Raw genomic sequence first — 15,894 nt, 5'->3', positions numbered from 1 at the left:
GCCCAGCAAACTGATCCTTTTTAATGGTGTTCCTTAACTGAGATGATTTGGCTACTTGGAATTAGCTGCCAGCAATTCTGTTAGTCATGTCCACTTTTCTTTGACTAGGAGAGCATTTTACTCTGCGTGGTGAATTCAGTTTATGTGTATTTCTGCTGAAATGCTTAGGACTTACGTGGTGGATTAACTAACGGGCAACTTGGAATGCCCAGCTGAACTGAATCAGTGTGGTTGGGTGTGGAAGACCTATTGGAGGACAATCAATCCTCTGACTGCCTAAAAAGGGGGATGGTGAGGGCTAAAGAGAAAGAAAGTAGAGGCTTAATTTCAAAGTATATGGGGGCTGGGTGGTCAGTGCCTCAGAGAGAGCAAAGACAAAGATGCTCCGAGCTTGCCACTGTTTATTGGGTTCATAGGGAGTATCAGATGACTCAGATGGTGGCGGTAATCCTATGACTGATGAGGATCTTATGCTGATGAGGATCTTAGTTAGGTCAATGAGGAGTTTATGTTGATTAGGATGGTGGGATGAACAAAACATTCTTACAACAGTAGGTGGGAAGAGTTGAGCTGATAAGGAATTTACCCCTTCCCAGGTGAAACTTTTCTCTTTTTGTATTACAACTCAGTTCTTGAAGAACCAGGATGTCTTTAGCTGATGTAATCTTGCCCTTGAGTGTCACAGCATCACTGGACCATTAGGCATCAGACGGCCCTAATCATAATTTAATTGTAAAATGATTTTTTTCCCCCCAAAATATGTAGAATGGCTCCCGACAAAGATCCACTTGAGGATTGTTGCCAATGGCATAAAAAGAGAACTGGAGAGGGTCATAGTGGGCTGTTGATTTTCTTGGAGAAGCTTGCCTGAGGGTGGTTTTCCTGAAGCAAACTTGGCTGTTCTTGTTGTCTGAGGAGTTCGGGTCCTCACTGTCCCTGAGAATGGCTGCTCTTCTCATCAGGGGAACTCTGATCTTCACCATGAGCATCACTTCCTGGCTCCATTGTAGATCCCTCAGCCTGGTGGCACAAATCCTTCAACCCACTGGTGCAGGTTTTCTGGCTTCTACCACTGGCCTTTGGGCCTTGCTGATGCAGATCCTCGATACAGACAAGCGTGAGACATTGCTGTGGGCTCTAGGCCTCTGGCTGGACTCATAGAGGACATTGCCTTAGACTCTAGGCCCTCAGCTGGACTTGTGAGGGACATTGTTGTTCGATCCTGGCCCTTGACTTTTTGGGTGAATATTATAAACTAATCCTATAAATTGTGTATCCTGTATTAAAACTATTCCCTTGCAAACCCTGAGTACAACAGTATTGGTACCGGCTTAAGCTTAAAAGCCTTGGGAATCAATTTGGAAAGAGTTTGAGAAACCTACCAAAGGGGCAGCCCTAGTACACTAAACTATATGGAAGACTCTGGTCAGAGCCCAGAAAATCAGAATACTGATAGAAGTGCTGCCACCACTCATCATTAGGACGAGACTCAAGAGGCTTCTGTTGCAGACTGCATTGACTGTTGAATCCCAAGGAGTGTATGTTGTGCTGTGCAGGAAGTTGGTCTGCATTTTGTGTTTAGAAACATTGCCTGGGTGGCAGAAAAATTTCAGTGCAGTATGTTATTGCAATGGTGGCATGGCTACTGTTGGGGGCTTTTGGCCGGATCTGTGTTGGAAATTAAAAGCAGAGATCCAGCAGGGTGATTGGAAGCATTTGGCCAGAGGAGAGGCTACAGTGGAGGTATGGATTGCAAGGATGAAAGAGGAAATCGTGGTTTTGGAGAAAGAATAGGACAATGGAAAAATGACCTGAGGTCTTTTACCAGAAGGAAAGAGTGTATTTGGCATGCAGGAAATCCCTTGGGACATCTTTTAGTGTTGCTGCACCTGTTGTTGAAGTTAATGGGAAGCAAGGATTGTGATTTTAATAGCTCTCTCCTAGAAAATCAACAGCCACCATCTTCCCCTTCAGTTCTCTTTTTATGCCATTGGCAACAGTCCTCAGGTGGGTCTTCCACGCCCAACCACGCTGATTCAATTCAGCTGGGAGTTCCAAGTTGACTATTAGTTAATCCACCACAATTTAGTGCACTGAATTGTACTACACCTCGCTGGTTGTTTAGCTCCTTGAGGTAAGGGTCCTTCCCTTTATTCTGTTCTTAGCGTACCACACACTTCCTTGTTAAGTGTGAGATAATGGACCTCACCTACTGAATTATGATGTAGAAATTGCTTATTTGATAACTTTAGTATGTTTTATTACTTAACATATGCATCTTTTTTCAAAATTTGTATTTTGCCATCACAGGCAGTAGAGCTATCTGGGATGTTTATACAGAACCCAGCCTAGTTATTGTATGTTCCTATGGCTTGCAAATAGAAAAGGTAGTGATGCATATTGCTTATGGAGTTGTATCCTAAGAACTCATTTTATTTAATGTATTTCTCTTTCCTAAAAATGCCATTTAATTATATGTGTCAATATGTATAGGTCAGAGGTACTAGAAATTTAAGATTATAATGATCTAGCTAGATTATGGGAATTTTCTAGGACTTAAGTCAGATTTTGTTAAAAGTCAGATTCCTACGTTATTAATATAGCTTAACTTATGTGCGTTTTGTGTTTTGCAGATTGTTCTCTCTGTATAAGAAAATTTCTGTCATATAAAACTCAGTGTCCAACTTGTTGTGTGGTGAGTTTTTATTTCCTTTTTTCTAAACTTAGGCAAATATGTCTGCTTCATGCACACTCAAAAGCACCTGGGAAGATGAGTAGTTATTGAGCTAAACTATATAAAAGACTTTTCCAGAAAGGGCTTCTAAAGTACATGTAAGGAGAATATTAGGCTTTAATTTCTCATTATGTTTTTGCATAACCTAAATGTATGTTAGGAAGTAAAAACTAGTATGTGAACTATGTTTTTATGGCTCTATTTTTTAAAATAATTTTTCACTTTTGGTGGAAACTGCTGGTTGAGTTATTCATTTGCAAAGGTCTAGTGTAAGTATTTATGCAGAAGGCAAAGATTCATGGCCATTGGGCTTAAACCAGCCTAACTGGTCCTGTACTTCTTTCTCAAACCAGACATTCAGGGAAAACACTAGGGCATTTGTTAAGGGTTTTAAAACTTTTCAAGTACTATAGTGAGAACAGGTGGACAGGTAGATTGGTGGAGAAATCAAACATAAGTGAGAATAAAGAAAGAAGACAGTAAGTGTAACAGAAAGAACACCAAAACCAGATAAAGATTTAACTATCTGGTAAGCTCATTACATCAGGGTGTCACTGAACTGGTCTGGAGCGTTGTGCTGTGCAGGAAATTGTGCAGTTTGGCTCCCAGCTCTGAGCTCTTTCCGCTGTGCTACATGCCTTTGCCAAGATGGCCTCGCCGCAGAGAAGTGTAGCATTCATGCTAAATAAGTGCTGGATTTAGCATTTTACTCTTGCATTCTTGAAAACCAATCATATTTTTAAACTCTTTGAAAACTTTATGGCTCTTCTAGTTTATTACTTAAAAGAGTATCTTATCCCTGCAAGAGAAGTTTTTGGGAAAGCTGAGTGCTGGGATTTAGAAGAAAAATTCTTGCTCATATTAGGTTTTATCTTAGTGCAGATATATGATTTTAACAGATGGTTTTGAGCATTCTTATCAGACTTCCAGTTAGCAGGTGCTGATTCACTCTTTTAATATTCCATGTTATTATAAGATAAATGAACTTTATTTTGAGGCTTTCCTGGAAGACTTAGTGGTATGGAGAGTCTCAAGAGAATGGGCCAGGCACTTTTCAAAAACAAGATTATGACAAGTTAATTATTGTTTGTGACCTTCTTCCTCTGCTGTTTTTCTTTTCTAGCCAGTCACAGAGCCAGACCTGAAAAATAACCGCCTATTAGATGAACTGGTAAAAAGCTTGAAACTTGCACGGTATGGTTTAATTTTGTGACTAACCTCTAACCTCTTTTGCTTTTTTATGTATCCCCTCTCTGTGTTCTTTTTAGTTATGGAATACAGGGTTGTGTATTTTGGAATAAAAGTGACTGGTCATTATTCAGACATGGAAATCTAAGATGTAATAATAAGATTTTCTTAACAAAAATTCTGTTAATGAACAATTAAGAATTAAAATGCAGATTTAGCTTTTGCTGGATTTGGTGATATAAAGATAATGTACTCTTCATTTATCTTGTAATTTTTTTCTGCTCTCTTCCTAGAATCAACCATGTCTTTAAGGAGTCCTGGTTTCTTTCATTGGAGAATGGTATTTAGAAGGCAGGACCAGGTTTCAAAGAACAGTGATTATTGCCCCTGAGGTGTCACCACTTCTAGGCTGTCTTGATATAGGACCTCCAAATGATACAGGGAAAATAATAAAACTCTGAACCTGCTAGATGTCAAATATGCCAAGTTAGTGTGCCCCAAAATCAAACAGTAAATTCTAAAGAACAAGAGAGATTAAGAGTAGGAGATATTTATTGAGAGATATAGCTCCTGAGAGGCAGGAGGGGACCTGAGTGGGTTGCCATAGACCCTACTTTACAGAGGACATTTTATAGAGCAAAATCATGAGGTGGGTACAACACAGGACAAAAATGTGATCAACCAATAAGATTACGAGTATATCTGCTTAGGTAATATTGATCCAGTGGGGAAGCAGGTCATGTAGCAAGTGTTACTGGAAAGAACAAGGACCTTTTTTGGAAGAGATGAGCCAGGAGGTCCTGGTCACCTGCCTGGATGACTGATGTCTATCTAGACCTATTGGACCAGATGATACCAGTTATGGTATATTGCTTATCCTTTGTTGAGGCATGTAGCCCTGGTCATTCTGTCTTTATCTCTTTTTTTTTGGTACCGGGGATCGAACTCAGGTCCTTGCGCTTGGGCAGCAGGCAATGAAACCACTGAGCTAAATTCCCGGCTCCTATTCTGTCTTTGTCTTGAGGCCTGGCCTTCAACATATGTGCCTCCAGCTACAGTTGTAATGTATTGCGTTTTCATCTTCTGCACTGACTCTCTTGAGGACCCAGCCTTGTCTGACTTAGCTGTCTATAATAGTCTCAGTGACAGATAGGTGACAGATGTGTTCTAATCCATGTACACATGTCTGTAATCAGTTCTGTCAGCTATATATTAATGCATTCATTCTTATGCTGATTTACTGAGCATGTACAACATGATGGACCTTGTGAAATACATAATTGCTTTTACTTTAAAAGCTCTGATGTGTAGCTTTATTTCCTGTCAAATGCGTGAATGTGTGAAGCAAGTTTGGTCACCCAAAGGGATATAAAAAGGTATGTTTACCAAACAATATCTTGAATTATTTTTAGTTTAAATTATGTAAATCAAGCAGTAATTTTTATTAAGAATATACCGTGTTTATATAATGGTCCGATACCATTGTGTTAGGTATATCACTTTCGGGCTTATGGGGAACATTCATGGAGGTACGTCATATTACTTTGAAAAATGTACACAGATTTCTACCCATAGAATTGCACATTTATTTATAGATTTGTATCCTAAAATGATCAAACTTAGTACTCTGAACTCATAAAATTAAATTCCAGAATTAAACTTTCTATGTTATTTCCCTATGTGAGGTTACACAAAGATGGTATGCTTTCCTAGTGTGTTAGGTACTTTTCTTTCATTGCCAAGACAAAATACCCAACACCCAGTGTTAAAGGGGAAAAGATTTACTTAGCTCACAGTTTGTAGAGATTACAGTCCATAACCGGCTGGCTCCAAGGCAGAGTGGCACATGGCAGAGGGGTGTCTGTGGCAGAGAACCTTAACAGCTCTTTCTTCATCTTTTATCTTATCAAGACTACCGGGATTAGGGCGGTGTCAGACCAATCAGTGGACTGATTTAGTAATCACACACCTTTAATCCCAGCATCACATGCTCTAGATTCAGCCACCTCTGAAAAAGCCCTATGACCACATGAGACTTTGGGGGAAATCTAGACACAAACCATAACATCTAGATTAAGAAACTCTGAAATTCTCAGCTTGCCTGAATTATTTTCTTATTGTAAAGTCCTTCAGCAGTAAGTTTTCAGATGAGCAGATGGAGTCTGATTCTTGTGATTACAGAGTTACTGCTTTTTCTCACTGTAAAGTCCTTCAGCATGAGCTTTGAAGTCTGTAGAGGATAGAGCCACGTCTCTAGGAAGCATCTATGGGCTGTAAGTTTTTCTAAGACAGTAAAACTGTCAAGGCTTTTTTTGTCTGTCTTCAGCTGGTACTGACAGCATAATAATCTTCCTGCTAGCAAAGAGGAAGCAGGGGCAGATAAAGCATCTGTTTGTGGAAGACAAGTACTCAGTGTGTTAGGTTCATATACGTTTTGGTGATTTTGAGAGAGGCCTTGGAATATCTGTCTTCTACTTTCCCTCCTAAAGTAGTAAGCTATTGTGTTATTAATTACAGTGGATGTGGTGGGGTAGGAAGCATTCTTTGTAGGTTTGGGATGGATTTTATCATTTGCTTCTCTCTGTATTTGGCTTTTTGGAATTAACGTTCTTACTGCCATCATCCTTGTGGGGAACATTCGGATATTCATCATGTGCAAAATGCTGTGGTACTTTATCTGCAAAATTAATAGGGAGGAAATTGAAGCTAATCCACTATTACTTGTGTGAACTCTGGTTTAGGATGGAGGGAGAAAGTTTAATTTTATGACTAAATTGTAAGGTAATTTATATTTTTTAATTCTATTGTGTTTCCCATCTATCATTGTCATCTTAAGTACCATTCTGATTTTTAAAAATTTAATATTTTAAATTGAATAATAAGATATGGGAAATAATTTCAGAGGTTTCAGATACAAAGCTGACATGCACCTTTTACATTTTCTTTGCCTTTTATTTATTTTTTGACTCAGTATTTTTTTTCCTTGACTCAGTTTTATTTAAAATAATGTTCTTTAAAAACCTGTTGTGTTAAACATTGAGTCAGGTCTTGCTGTGCTGGCAGGCTGGCTCTCAGTTCTGGTGTCAGTGTTCTTTTCCTCCAGCCTTTCTAGTAGCGGGACTACAGGAATGTGCTTATAAGTGAAACATCCTTCTCCGCTCAGTAGGGAAGTATTGTTTCTCTGTTTTTGCATAGCAGCCAGTCTTCATCTCTATCATCATTATCATTGTTATTAATATTTGGTTTTTTGAGATAGGGTCTCCCTATGTAGTTCAGGCTGGCCTTGAACTCACTGTGTAGCCCAGGCTAGCCTCAAATTTGCAGCAATTCTTCTGCCTCAGCCTCTCCAGTACTGGGATTATGAGTGTACACCACCACACCTGCTATATGTTATATCATTATTTTTATAATTCTCTTTGGTTTATCTACCATGAAGGTGTGAGTTTTCTCCAAGAACTCAAAGTTTAAGATTTTAAGCATTTTAGATAATATTTGTTGTAGATAATTCCCCTAGCATCTCACAAAGAGAATGTAGAATATAATTTCACCTTTACTTGTGATTATGATGTAGTTTAAAGCATACTGGCCTTGAATTCAGGCAGATGTGGGTTCTTGTCTATACCAGTTCTGATATGATAGTGATCATGATATTTAACCTTTTGACCTCTGTTTCATCTGAAAAACAGGAATAGTACTATTGTTAGGGTTGTTTTAAGGATTAGAAATGAAGTTTACAAGATATTCAGGGCAGTATCTAGAACAAAGGAATAAAAAAAGAGTTCTATTGGTATTACTATGTATTTGCTTCTACTTAGTATTGTCTTGCCCTCATGTATACTGATGCTCTAAGGTGCTAATAATGTGCACTTTGTGAGCTTCTGCCCATTTCTCTGCCCAGAATTCTGCACTGTTATTCCCATGTTTTAGGTCAGAACAAACGTTGCAGGCTTTGTTAGAAAGATAACTAAATTAATTGCATGGTGTAATGACGGCCTGTTTTTACCCAGAGACCTATTTTAACTCCTGATTTTTAGCTACATTCAAAGGAGATCAGGTTATTTGTATAGTCAACAACCAGGCAGAGCTTTTCTATACTTTGTTGAGTCACAGTTACTTATTCAGAACAAGAAACCATTTGGAGGGAAGTTTGCTAGGCCACATGTCTGAGTATCTGGGATCTGAGGATCCCTCCAGCCTAGCTGGATCCCTTTGAGAAGGTCAGTGAAATTCTTTGGGACTTTATTTATCCATCTGTAGAAATGAGTATTAATTTATCTTTGAGGGTCTTTCCGGCTCTGAAATGTCTGAGAACCTATGATGAATACTATTAGTCACTGAATACCAACTCATTTTGATGTAAATTTGTAAGGTGATGGAATGGGAAAATTACCAATTCAGTTTAAGTCTAAGCATTAATTTGGGAATTAATATTTTCACCCAGCTCATTTCAAGGTATATGAATTAGAAAATATCTCCTGGTTTTAAATGGCATTGCTACATTCATGGCTTCCAAATTTAAGTCTTCAGTGAGATTTCTCCCCAAAACTTTAGACTCACTCTAACTGCTTATTTTACATCTCTTCCTGGCTCTCTGAAGAGCAGCTCTTGTTTAACATGTCCAAAAGAAAACTGATTGCTCATCTGCTCGGAGCCTCCTGCTCCCCAGTCTTGCTCAGCACTAGGCAGCACCCTCCTTTGGTTACCCAGCCTAGAAACCTCAGAGCCCCACTGGGCTCCTCCCTTTTATACCACACTATCTACCAGTGCATTAGTAAGTCCCGTTGGCTGTATCTTGAGAATACTTCCAGAATCTGGCTGCTTTGCATCTCTTTAGCAGTATCATCCAGAATCTGGTCCGAGCCGGAGTCAGCCTCTACAACTGTTCCACTTTTTCACGATCTGCTTATTTCTGCCTCTGCCCCCTTACAGTCCTCTCTGAGGACAGCAGCCAGAATGGTCCTTTTAAGGTGAAAAGTCAGATCATGCTTGAAACTCCAGTGGTGGCTTCAGATGAGACAGCTTTATGATACTACAATGAAATACCTGAGGCTTTATAAAGAGAAAAGGTTAGTTGGGTACGGGGATGCATACCTATAACCCCAGCACTCTGGGAGGCTGAGGCAGGGGGATTGCAAGTTCAATCCCAGCCTTGTCAACTTAGCAACTTTGTGAGACCCTGTTTCAAAATAAAAAAGTAGCTCAGTGCAAAGGCCCTGAATTCAGAGAGTATGTGTGCATGGGCGGGGCGGGGGGGGGGAGGTGAAAAATTTTATTTTGTCTCATATTTCTGGAAGTTCCTGTTCAAGATGGGCAGCCTCATCGATTAGTCCTCTAATGAGGGCATCATGGTGAGAGTGTGTATTGGGTTGAGACATGTTAGAGCCAGGAAATAGAACTAGAGACCACAGTCCCATGGCTTCTTTTGAAGTCACACCCCCAAAGACCTAAGGATGTCCCATTAGGCTTCACTTCTTACAGGTGCACAGCACCCCCACCCCACCACCATAGGGACTGGACCCGTAACACCTGGGTGTTTGGGGGACACTTACCATCCAGATTGCAGTTCTGCCTTACTGTGTGGAGCAGAAGCCTAGGACCTCTCCTTGGTGTCCTCTGATCCCTGTGTAACTTTACTGTCCTCCCCGTCACCCTATGCTTATTCACGTCCAGGCCTTTTTGCTGTTTATCACTTGTGTTAACTACTGTGGCTCTGGACTTTGTGCCTATAGGTGAACTTTTACTTGTAGTTGACAGGTGTCTCACAGCTTAGCCCTCCATTTCTCTGGACTCTTTGTCTCATAGGCCATGGTCAGTGAGGTCTTCTCTGACCATCTTGTTAAGAATATCCTCTTCATGCCTGGTTTCATTTATTTTTTTTTGACACAGGGCCTTGAACTCACTGTGCTGGGATTATAGTTGGCATTTTTTGTTTTGTTTTTGATTTCTTGAGACAGGGTCTTGCTATGTAGTTGAGCCTGTTCTTGAACTCTCAGTGTAGCCCAGGCTGGGCTTGAACTCACAGCAGTCTTCTGCCTCAGCTTCCCGAGTGCTGAGATTACAGGTGTGCGCCACCATGCCCAGCTCCAGATGGCATTTTTTAAAAGCTCTTCTTACACGTGTATGTTTACTCTTTGGTTACTTTAGTGTAATCTTTATGAGGACAAGAGACTTTGTTATGTTGTATATTTCTGTGCTAGGAGGAGATAGTACTTAGATAAAGTAATGAATTTTAATTTTAGCATGGGAATAACTTTATCATAGCATTACCACTACCTGCCATTGTCTTTATTGGCATGCGCTGAAGAAAGTCAATTTGTAGAATTTAATTCATCTGAATTGTGAAGAAAGATGAAGAGAGTTGTCTCTAGAGTAGATTTATCTGGAAGGGACTGCATAGCATGGAAGTGTTTCATTAGTGACAGTTTTATTTGATGAATATCATTTGCTTTCCTTTGTCATAATGAAATTAAAGGTTTTCTTAGAACCTTCCTAGTACCAAATCCAGATCCTGGAAGGAAAAGAGATTATTAATAATTGTGGTTCTATATTTTTATTTGTTTCCTCTTGTAGAGAAAAGATCCTTCAGGGTTTTTTTAACCTTCCTTCCAGTTTGGCTTTATTTATTTTCAAAACTTAAATTTAAAAATTTTTATTAGTGGGCTGGGGATTTGGCTCAGTGGTTCTGCTGCTGCCTTGCAAGTGCAAGGTCCCGAGTTTGATCCCCAGTACCAAAAAAAAATTAGTACATATTGTACAGAATAATTTGTTTCCTTGTCACATTTTCATACATGTATATAAAGTACTTTGATTATGTCCTTCCCCCATTACCCTCTTGTACTCTCTTCCCTTCTCATCCCCTTTTTCTTCTCTAATAGTCTTCTACTTTTATGTTGACTCTTTGCCCAGATTCCATATATGAGAGAAAACATGCAATACTTGTCTTTCTGAGTCTGGCTTACTGTGTCTAACATGATGTTTTCTAGTTTCAGACACTGTCCTGAAAATTACATAATTTCTTTCATCATCATCATCATCATCATTTATTATTATTATTGTTATTTTGATATTTTTGAAACAAGGTCTCAGTATGTAGCCAGACTGGCCAAAAACCAGTGCTTCTCCTGTCTTAGCCTCTGGAGTGCTGGGAAAATGACCTAATGTTGTTTTTCCTTCTGACTGGATAATACTCCATTGTGTATATATGCCACATTTTCTTTATCTGTTCTTCTGCTGATAAGTACCTATGCTAATTCCAAAAGGTGGCTGTTAGGAACAGTGCCTTGATAAACATGAGTATGCTGCTGACTTTGATTCCTTCAGTTATATACCAAGGAGTGGTAGAGCTGGATCATATGGAATTTGTAGCTTTACTGTTTTGAGGCCCTTCTGCACTGATCTCCATAGTGGCTGTACTGGTTTACATTCTCACCAACAGTGTAAAAGGGTTCCTTTTCCCTACATCCTCACTAGCATTTATTATTTTGTGTATTCTCGATGATAGCCATTCTGATTAGGGTGAGATGGAATCTCAGTGCAGTTTTGATATACAATGTGTCATTTTCCTGATGGCTAATGATGTTAAATATGTTTTCCTATAATTATTGGCCATTTGTGTTTCTATTGATATGTTTTCAGTTCATTTATTCATCTGTTGAATTACTTGTTCTTCTGGAGTTTTTGGGAATCTATTATATATTCTGGAAATTAGTCCTCTGTTGGAAGAGTAGCTGTAAAGAATTTCTCCCATTCTGTAGGCTGTCTTTTCAACTGTATTGTTTCCTTTGCTGTGTAGAAACTTTAATTTGATGCAGTCTCATTTGTCAGTTCTTGCTATTATTTCCTGAGCTATTGGAGTCTTATTCAGGAAGATGTTGTCTGTATCTTCAAGTGTTTTCCCTATGTTTTCTTCTAGAAGTTCCAAAGTTTCAGGTCTTATATTAAGATCTTTGATCCATTTTGAGTTGACTTTTATATAGGCTGAAAAATAAGGATCTAGGTTCAGTCTTGTACATGTGGCTATCTAGTTTTTTCAGCATTATTTGTTTTAAAAAGCTGTATTTTCTCTAACCTATATATATATATATATATATATATATATAGTTTTGCTTAAATTCTTTTATTGGTACATTTAGGTATACAATACATTTACATTTATCATTGGGTGCTTGTACCTGTACATGATGTATCTTGGTTCTTATTTTTTCCCCCATTACCTGTGCGCCCTTCACCCCCCTCCACCCTTCCCTATTTACAAAGATTTTGTTTCCATTTTTTCCTTTTCTCATAATTTTTCCTTTCCCTTCTTTCCTTTCCCCTTCCCCTCCCACTTCCCTTACCCCTTTGGACCTTTTCTTCCTATTTCCAATTATCAATTATTCATTTTAATCATTTAAATTCTTATTTACACTTTCAGTTTCTCACACTAGAGAAACTATTCAGCATTTACACGTGTGTCCTATTTATTTCACTTAAGAATTTGACCTCAGTGTGCATCCATTTAGCTATAAATGAGTCTAGTTTCTCGTACTTTATGGCTGAGTAGTACTCCATTTTATAAACAAACCACATCTTCTTTATCAAGTTTCCAGTTGATGGGCACTTGGACTGTTTCCAAGCTTTAGCTATTACGAACTGTGCTGCTATAAACATGGGTGCATATATATCGCTATGGTATGATTCTTTTAATTCTTTTGGGAAGATCCCCAGCAGAGGAATAGCTGGGTCAAATGGGACCTGTAGTCCTAGTTCTTTGAGGTATCTCCACACTGATTTCCGCAGTGGTTGCACCAGTCTACACTCCCACCAACAATGAAGAAGGGTTCCTTTCTCCCCACACCCCTGCCAGCATTTGTTATTGGTTGATTTCTTGAAAGCAGCCATTCTTTCTGGGGTGAGGTGGAATCTCAGAGTTGTTTTCATATGCATCTCTCGGATGACCAGTGATGTTGAACATTTTTTCATATGTTTATTTGCTGCTTTTACTTCTTTGAGAAATGTCTGTTCATTTCAGATGCCCATTTTTGAACTGGGTCTTTAAATTTGGGGGTGGGTCTAACCTATATTTTTGGTACCTTTATGGAGAATCAGATGGCTCTAGTTGTGAGGGTTTATTTTTTGGTTCTCTATTAAATTCTGTTGGTCTACATGTCTTATTTTTATGCAGATACCATGCTGTTTTTGTGGCTCTGAAGTATATTTTGAAATTGGGTATTATGGTTCTTCTAGCATTGTTCTGTTTGCTCAAGATTGCTTTGGTTTTTCAGGGTCTTTTGTGTTTCTTTGTGAATTTTAGGTTGTTTTTTTCCCCCAGTTCTTTAAATAATGTTATTTGTATTTTGGGAATTGCATTGAATCTGTAGGTGGCTTTTGGTAGAATGGCCATTTGAGCAATATTAATTTTGCCAATCCGTGAACTTGGAAGTTCTTTCCATCTTCTAATGTCTTCTTCAGTTTCTTTTTTCAGTGTATTATAATTTTCCCTGTAGAAGCTTTTCACATCCTTGGTTAGGTTTTCCTTCAGTACTTTTCTTTTTTCCTCTGAGGTTGTTGTGAATGGGACTCTTCTCTTTTCTCCTTTCTTTTCTCTCTCTTTCTTTCCTTCTTTTCCTCCTTCTCTTTTTTCTATCTTTCTTTTTTTTTTTCTAGTGCTGGAAATTGAATTGAGGGCCTTCACATGAGCTACTTTCCTAGCCCTTGAAAAATTAACAAAACAAAACCAAAAAAAACAAAGGTTTATTCGAGAGTATGTTATTAAGTTTCCCAGGCTGGGCTTGAATTTTCCTGATTTTTTTTCAGGAAGTTCATTATTAGTATATAGGAAAGCTGCTGATTTTTGTATATTAATGTTGTAACATTTGCTGAATTTGCTTGTCAGTTCTAGGAGAATTTTGGTGGACTCTTCAGGGTTTCTAGGCATAGAATTATATTATCTTTGAATAGGGATGTTAACTTCCTGCTTTCTGAGTTTTGTTTTCTTTCTCCCCTCTGCTATCTCCCCTTTCTCCTCCTCCCCTCTTCCCTCTCTCTGTCTCCATTTATTTCTTCCTCTTGCCTGATTCCTCTGGCTAAAGCTCTCAGTACTATATTACATATGAATGGTGAGAAGGGACACCCTTTTCTAGTTCCTTATTTTAGAGGAAATCCAGTATCATGCTGGCTATGGATTTGTTGTATATATCCTTTATTATGTTGAGGTATGGTCCATCTGTACCTCATTTCAGGTTTTTCATGAAGGGATGTTGGATTTTATTAAAGGCATCTTGTATTTGAGATGATCGTGGGATTTTTTTTTAATTCTTGATTTTATCCTTAATTCTATATATGTAGAAAAATACATTTATTGACTTATGTATGTTGTAGCAACTTTATATCCCTGGAATGAAATCAACTTTATGTACGATCTTTTTAATGAGATATTTAATTTGATTTCAAAAATTTTTGAGTATTTTTGCATCTATATTTATCAATTATATTTGTCTATAGTTTTCTTTTGTTGTTGTATCCTTATCAGGCTATGGTAGTAGGTTAATACTGGCTTTCTTGATTTTTCTTTTAATTGATCCCAAGAGCACTCTGCCTTTGAACTACTGTCCCACCTTTTTTTGAGACTGGGTCTTGCCAAGTTGTCCAGGTAGGACTTAAAACTGGCAGTCCTCCTACCTTAGCCTCCCAAGAGCTGGTATTAACAGGCATGCTAGAATGAGTTTTGAAGAATTCCTACTCTTTCTATTATATGGACTAGTTTGAGGAACATTGGTATTAGTTTCCCTTTAAAAGTCTGATAAAATTCAGTAGTGAATCTATTCAGTCCTGGGCTTTTCTTTGTCGGGAAACTTTATACTACTGCTTCAGTCTCATTGCTTATTACCAATCTATTTAGATTTTTAATATCCTTTTGGTTCAATTTTGGTATGTCCCATGGATCTAGCAATTATTCCATTCCTGTAGATTTTCTGATATATTGGCATACAGTTTTTATATTCCTTAATGATCCTCTGGATTTTAGTGGTATCTGTTATAATAGCCCCCCTTTCAGCTCTAATTTTATTCATTTATATCTTCTCTACCTTTTGATTTGGCCTGGTTAATCTGGTTAAGAGTTTATCAATTTTATTTATCTTTTTGAGGAACCAATTCTTGTTTTATTTCTTTGATCTTCTGTATTTTTCTTTTAGTTTGTGTTTCATGTGTGTCTACTGTGGTCTTTATTCTTTCTTTTCTTCTACTGGTTTAGGGATTCATTTTTATTTTGCTAAGGTCTTGAGGGTTAGTTTTTATTTTTCTAAAGTCTTGAGAAATATTGTTAGGTTATTTGAGATGTGTTTTTCTAATGGTAGGCACTTATAGCTACAAACTTGCCTCTTAAAACTTTCTCTGAGTCTCATAGGTTCTGATAGATCGTATTTCCATTTTCATTTGATTCTAGAAATTTTTAAATCTCTCCCCTCCCCTTTCTTCAACGACTTACTGCTCATCCAAGTATATTGTTCAATTGTGTTTGTATACTTTCTATATTTTCTCTTGCTGTTAATTTCTAGTTTCCATCATATTCTGATAAGGTGTATGAAATTATTTCCATATTTTTGTAATTGTTAAGGTTAAGTCCACAAATAATGATCTATTTTGGAGAAAGTTCCATGTGCCGATGAAAAGAATGTGTATTCTACAGTTGTTGGATGATATATTCTGTAGATGTCTGTTAGGCCCAGTTGATTGATGTATAGTGTAATTTAGGTCTGATGTTTCTTTATTGATTTTTTTTGTTTGGACTAGTTGCACTAGTTGAAGCTGGACTAATTGTAATTGGGCCTATCTCTTCTTAGTAGAGTGTTTCCTTTATTAATATGTAGTGACTTTCTTCATATTTTCCAGCTGATTTTGACTTGAAGTCCGTTTTGTCAGACATAATTACTCATCCTTACTTTTGGGTTCTATTTGATTGGAATGTCATTCTACATCAATCCTTTCTTTCA

The 15,894-nt window shown here is 38.0% G+C and overlaps 1 protein-coding gene across 10 annotated transcripts in view; it reads left to right on the top strand.

Moving 5' to 3' along the window:
- Rad18 (RAD18 E3 ubiquitin protein ligase) overlaps positions 1–15,894 on the top strand; it is a 199,852-nt gene that overhangs the window by 28,110 nt on the left and 155,848 nt on the right. For 9 of the 10 annotated variants that reach the window (XR_015453336.1, XM_087216724.1, XM_087216722.1 and 6 more), the window contains exons 3-4: positions 2,634–2,695; positions 3,858–3,928. The exons of the other annotated variant lie outside the window; for it this stretch is intronic. Coding sequence is in view for 8 of the 9 variants with exons in the window: in XM_087216724.1 (XP_087072850.1) it covers positions 2,634–2,695; positions 3,858–3,928 (133 nt within the window). In the remaining variant the exon portion in view is untranslated. The remainder of the gene's footprint in view (positions 1–2,633; positions 2,696–3,857; positions 3,929–15,894) is intronic. 10 annotated transcript variants of the gene reach the window in all.

This window comes from Heterocephalus glaber, unplaced genomic scaffold, assembly GCF_053883595.1.
Source record: "Heterocephalus glaber isolate CG9 unplaced genomic scaffold, H.glaber_assembly_v1.0 deba00000122, whole genome shotgun sequence".
NCBI lineage: Eukaryota > Metazoa > Chordata > Mammalia > Rodentia > Bathyergidae > Heterocephalus > Heterocephalus glaber.
Note: the sequence above shows the minus strand (reverse complement) of the source record. Positions and strands in the feature narration are given on the sequence as shown.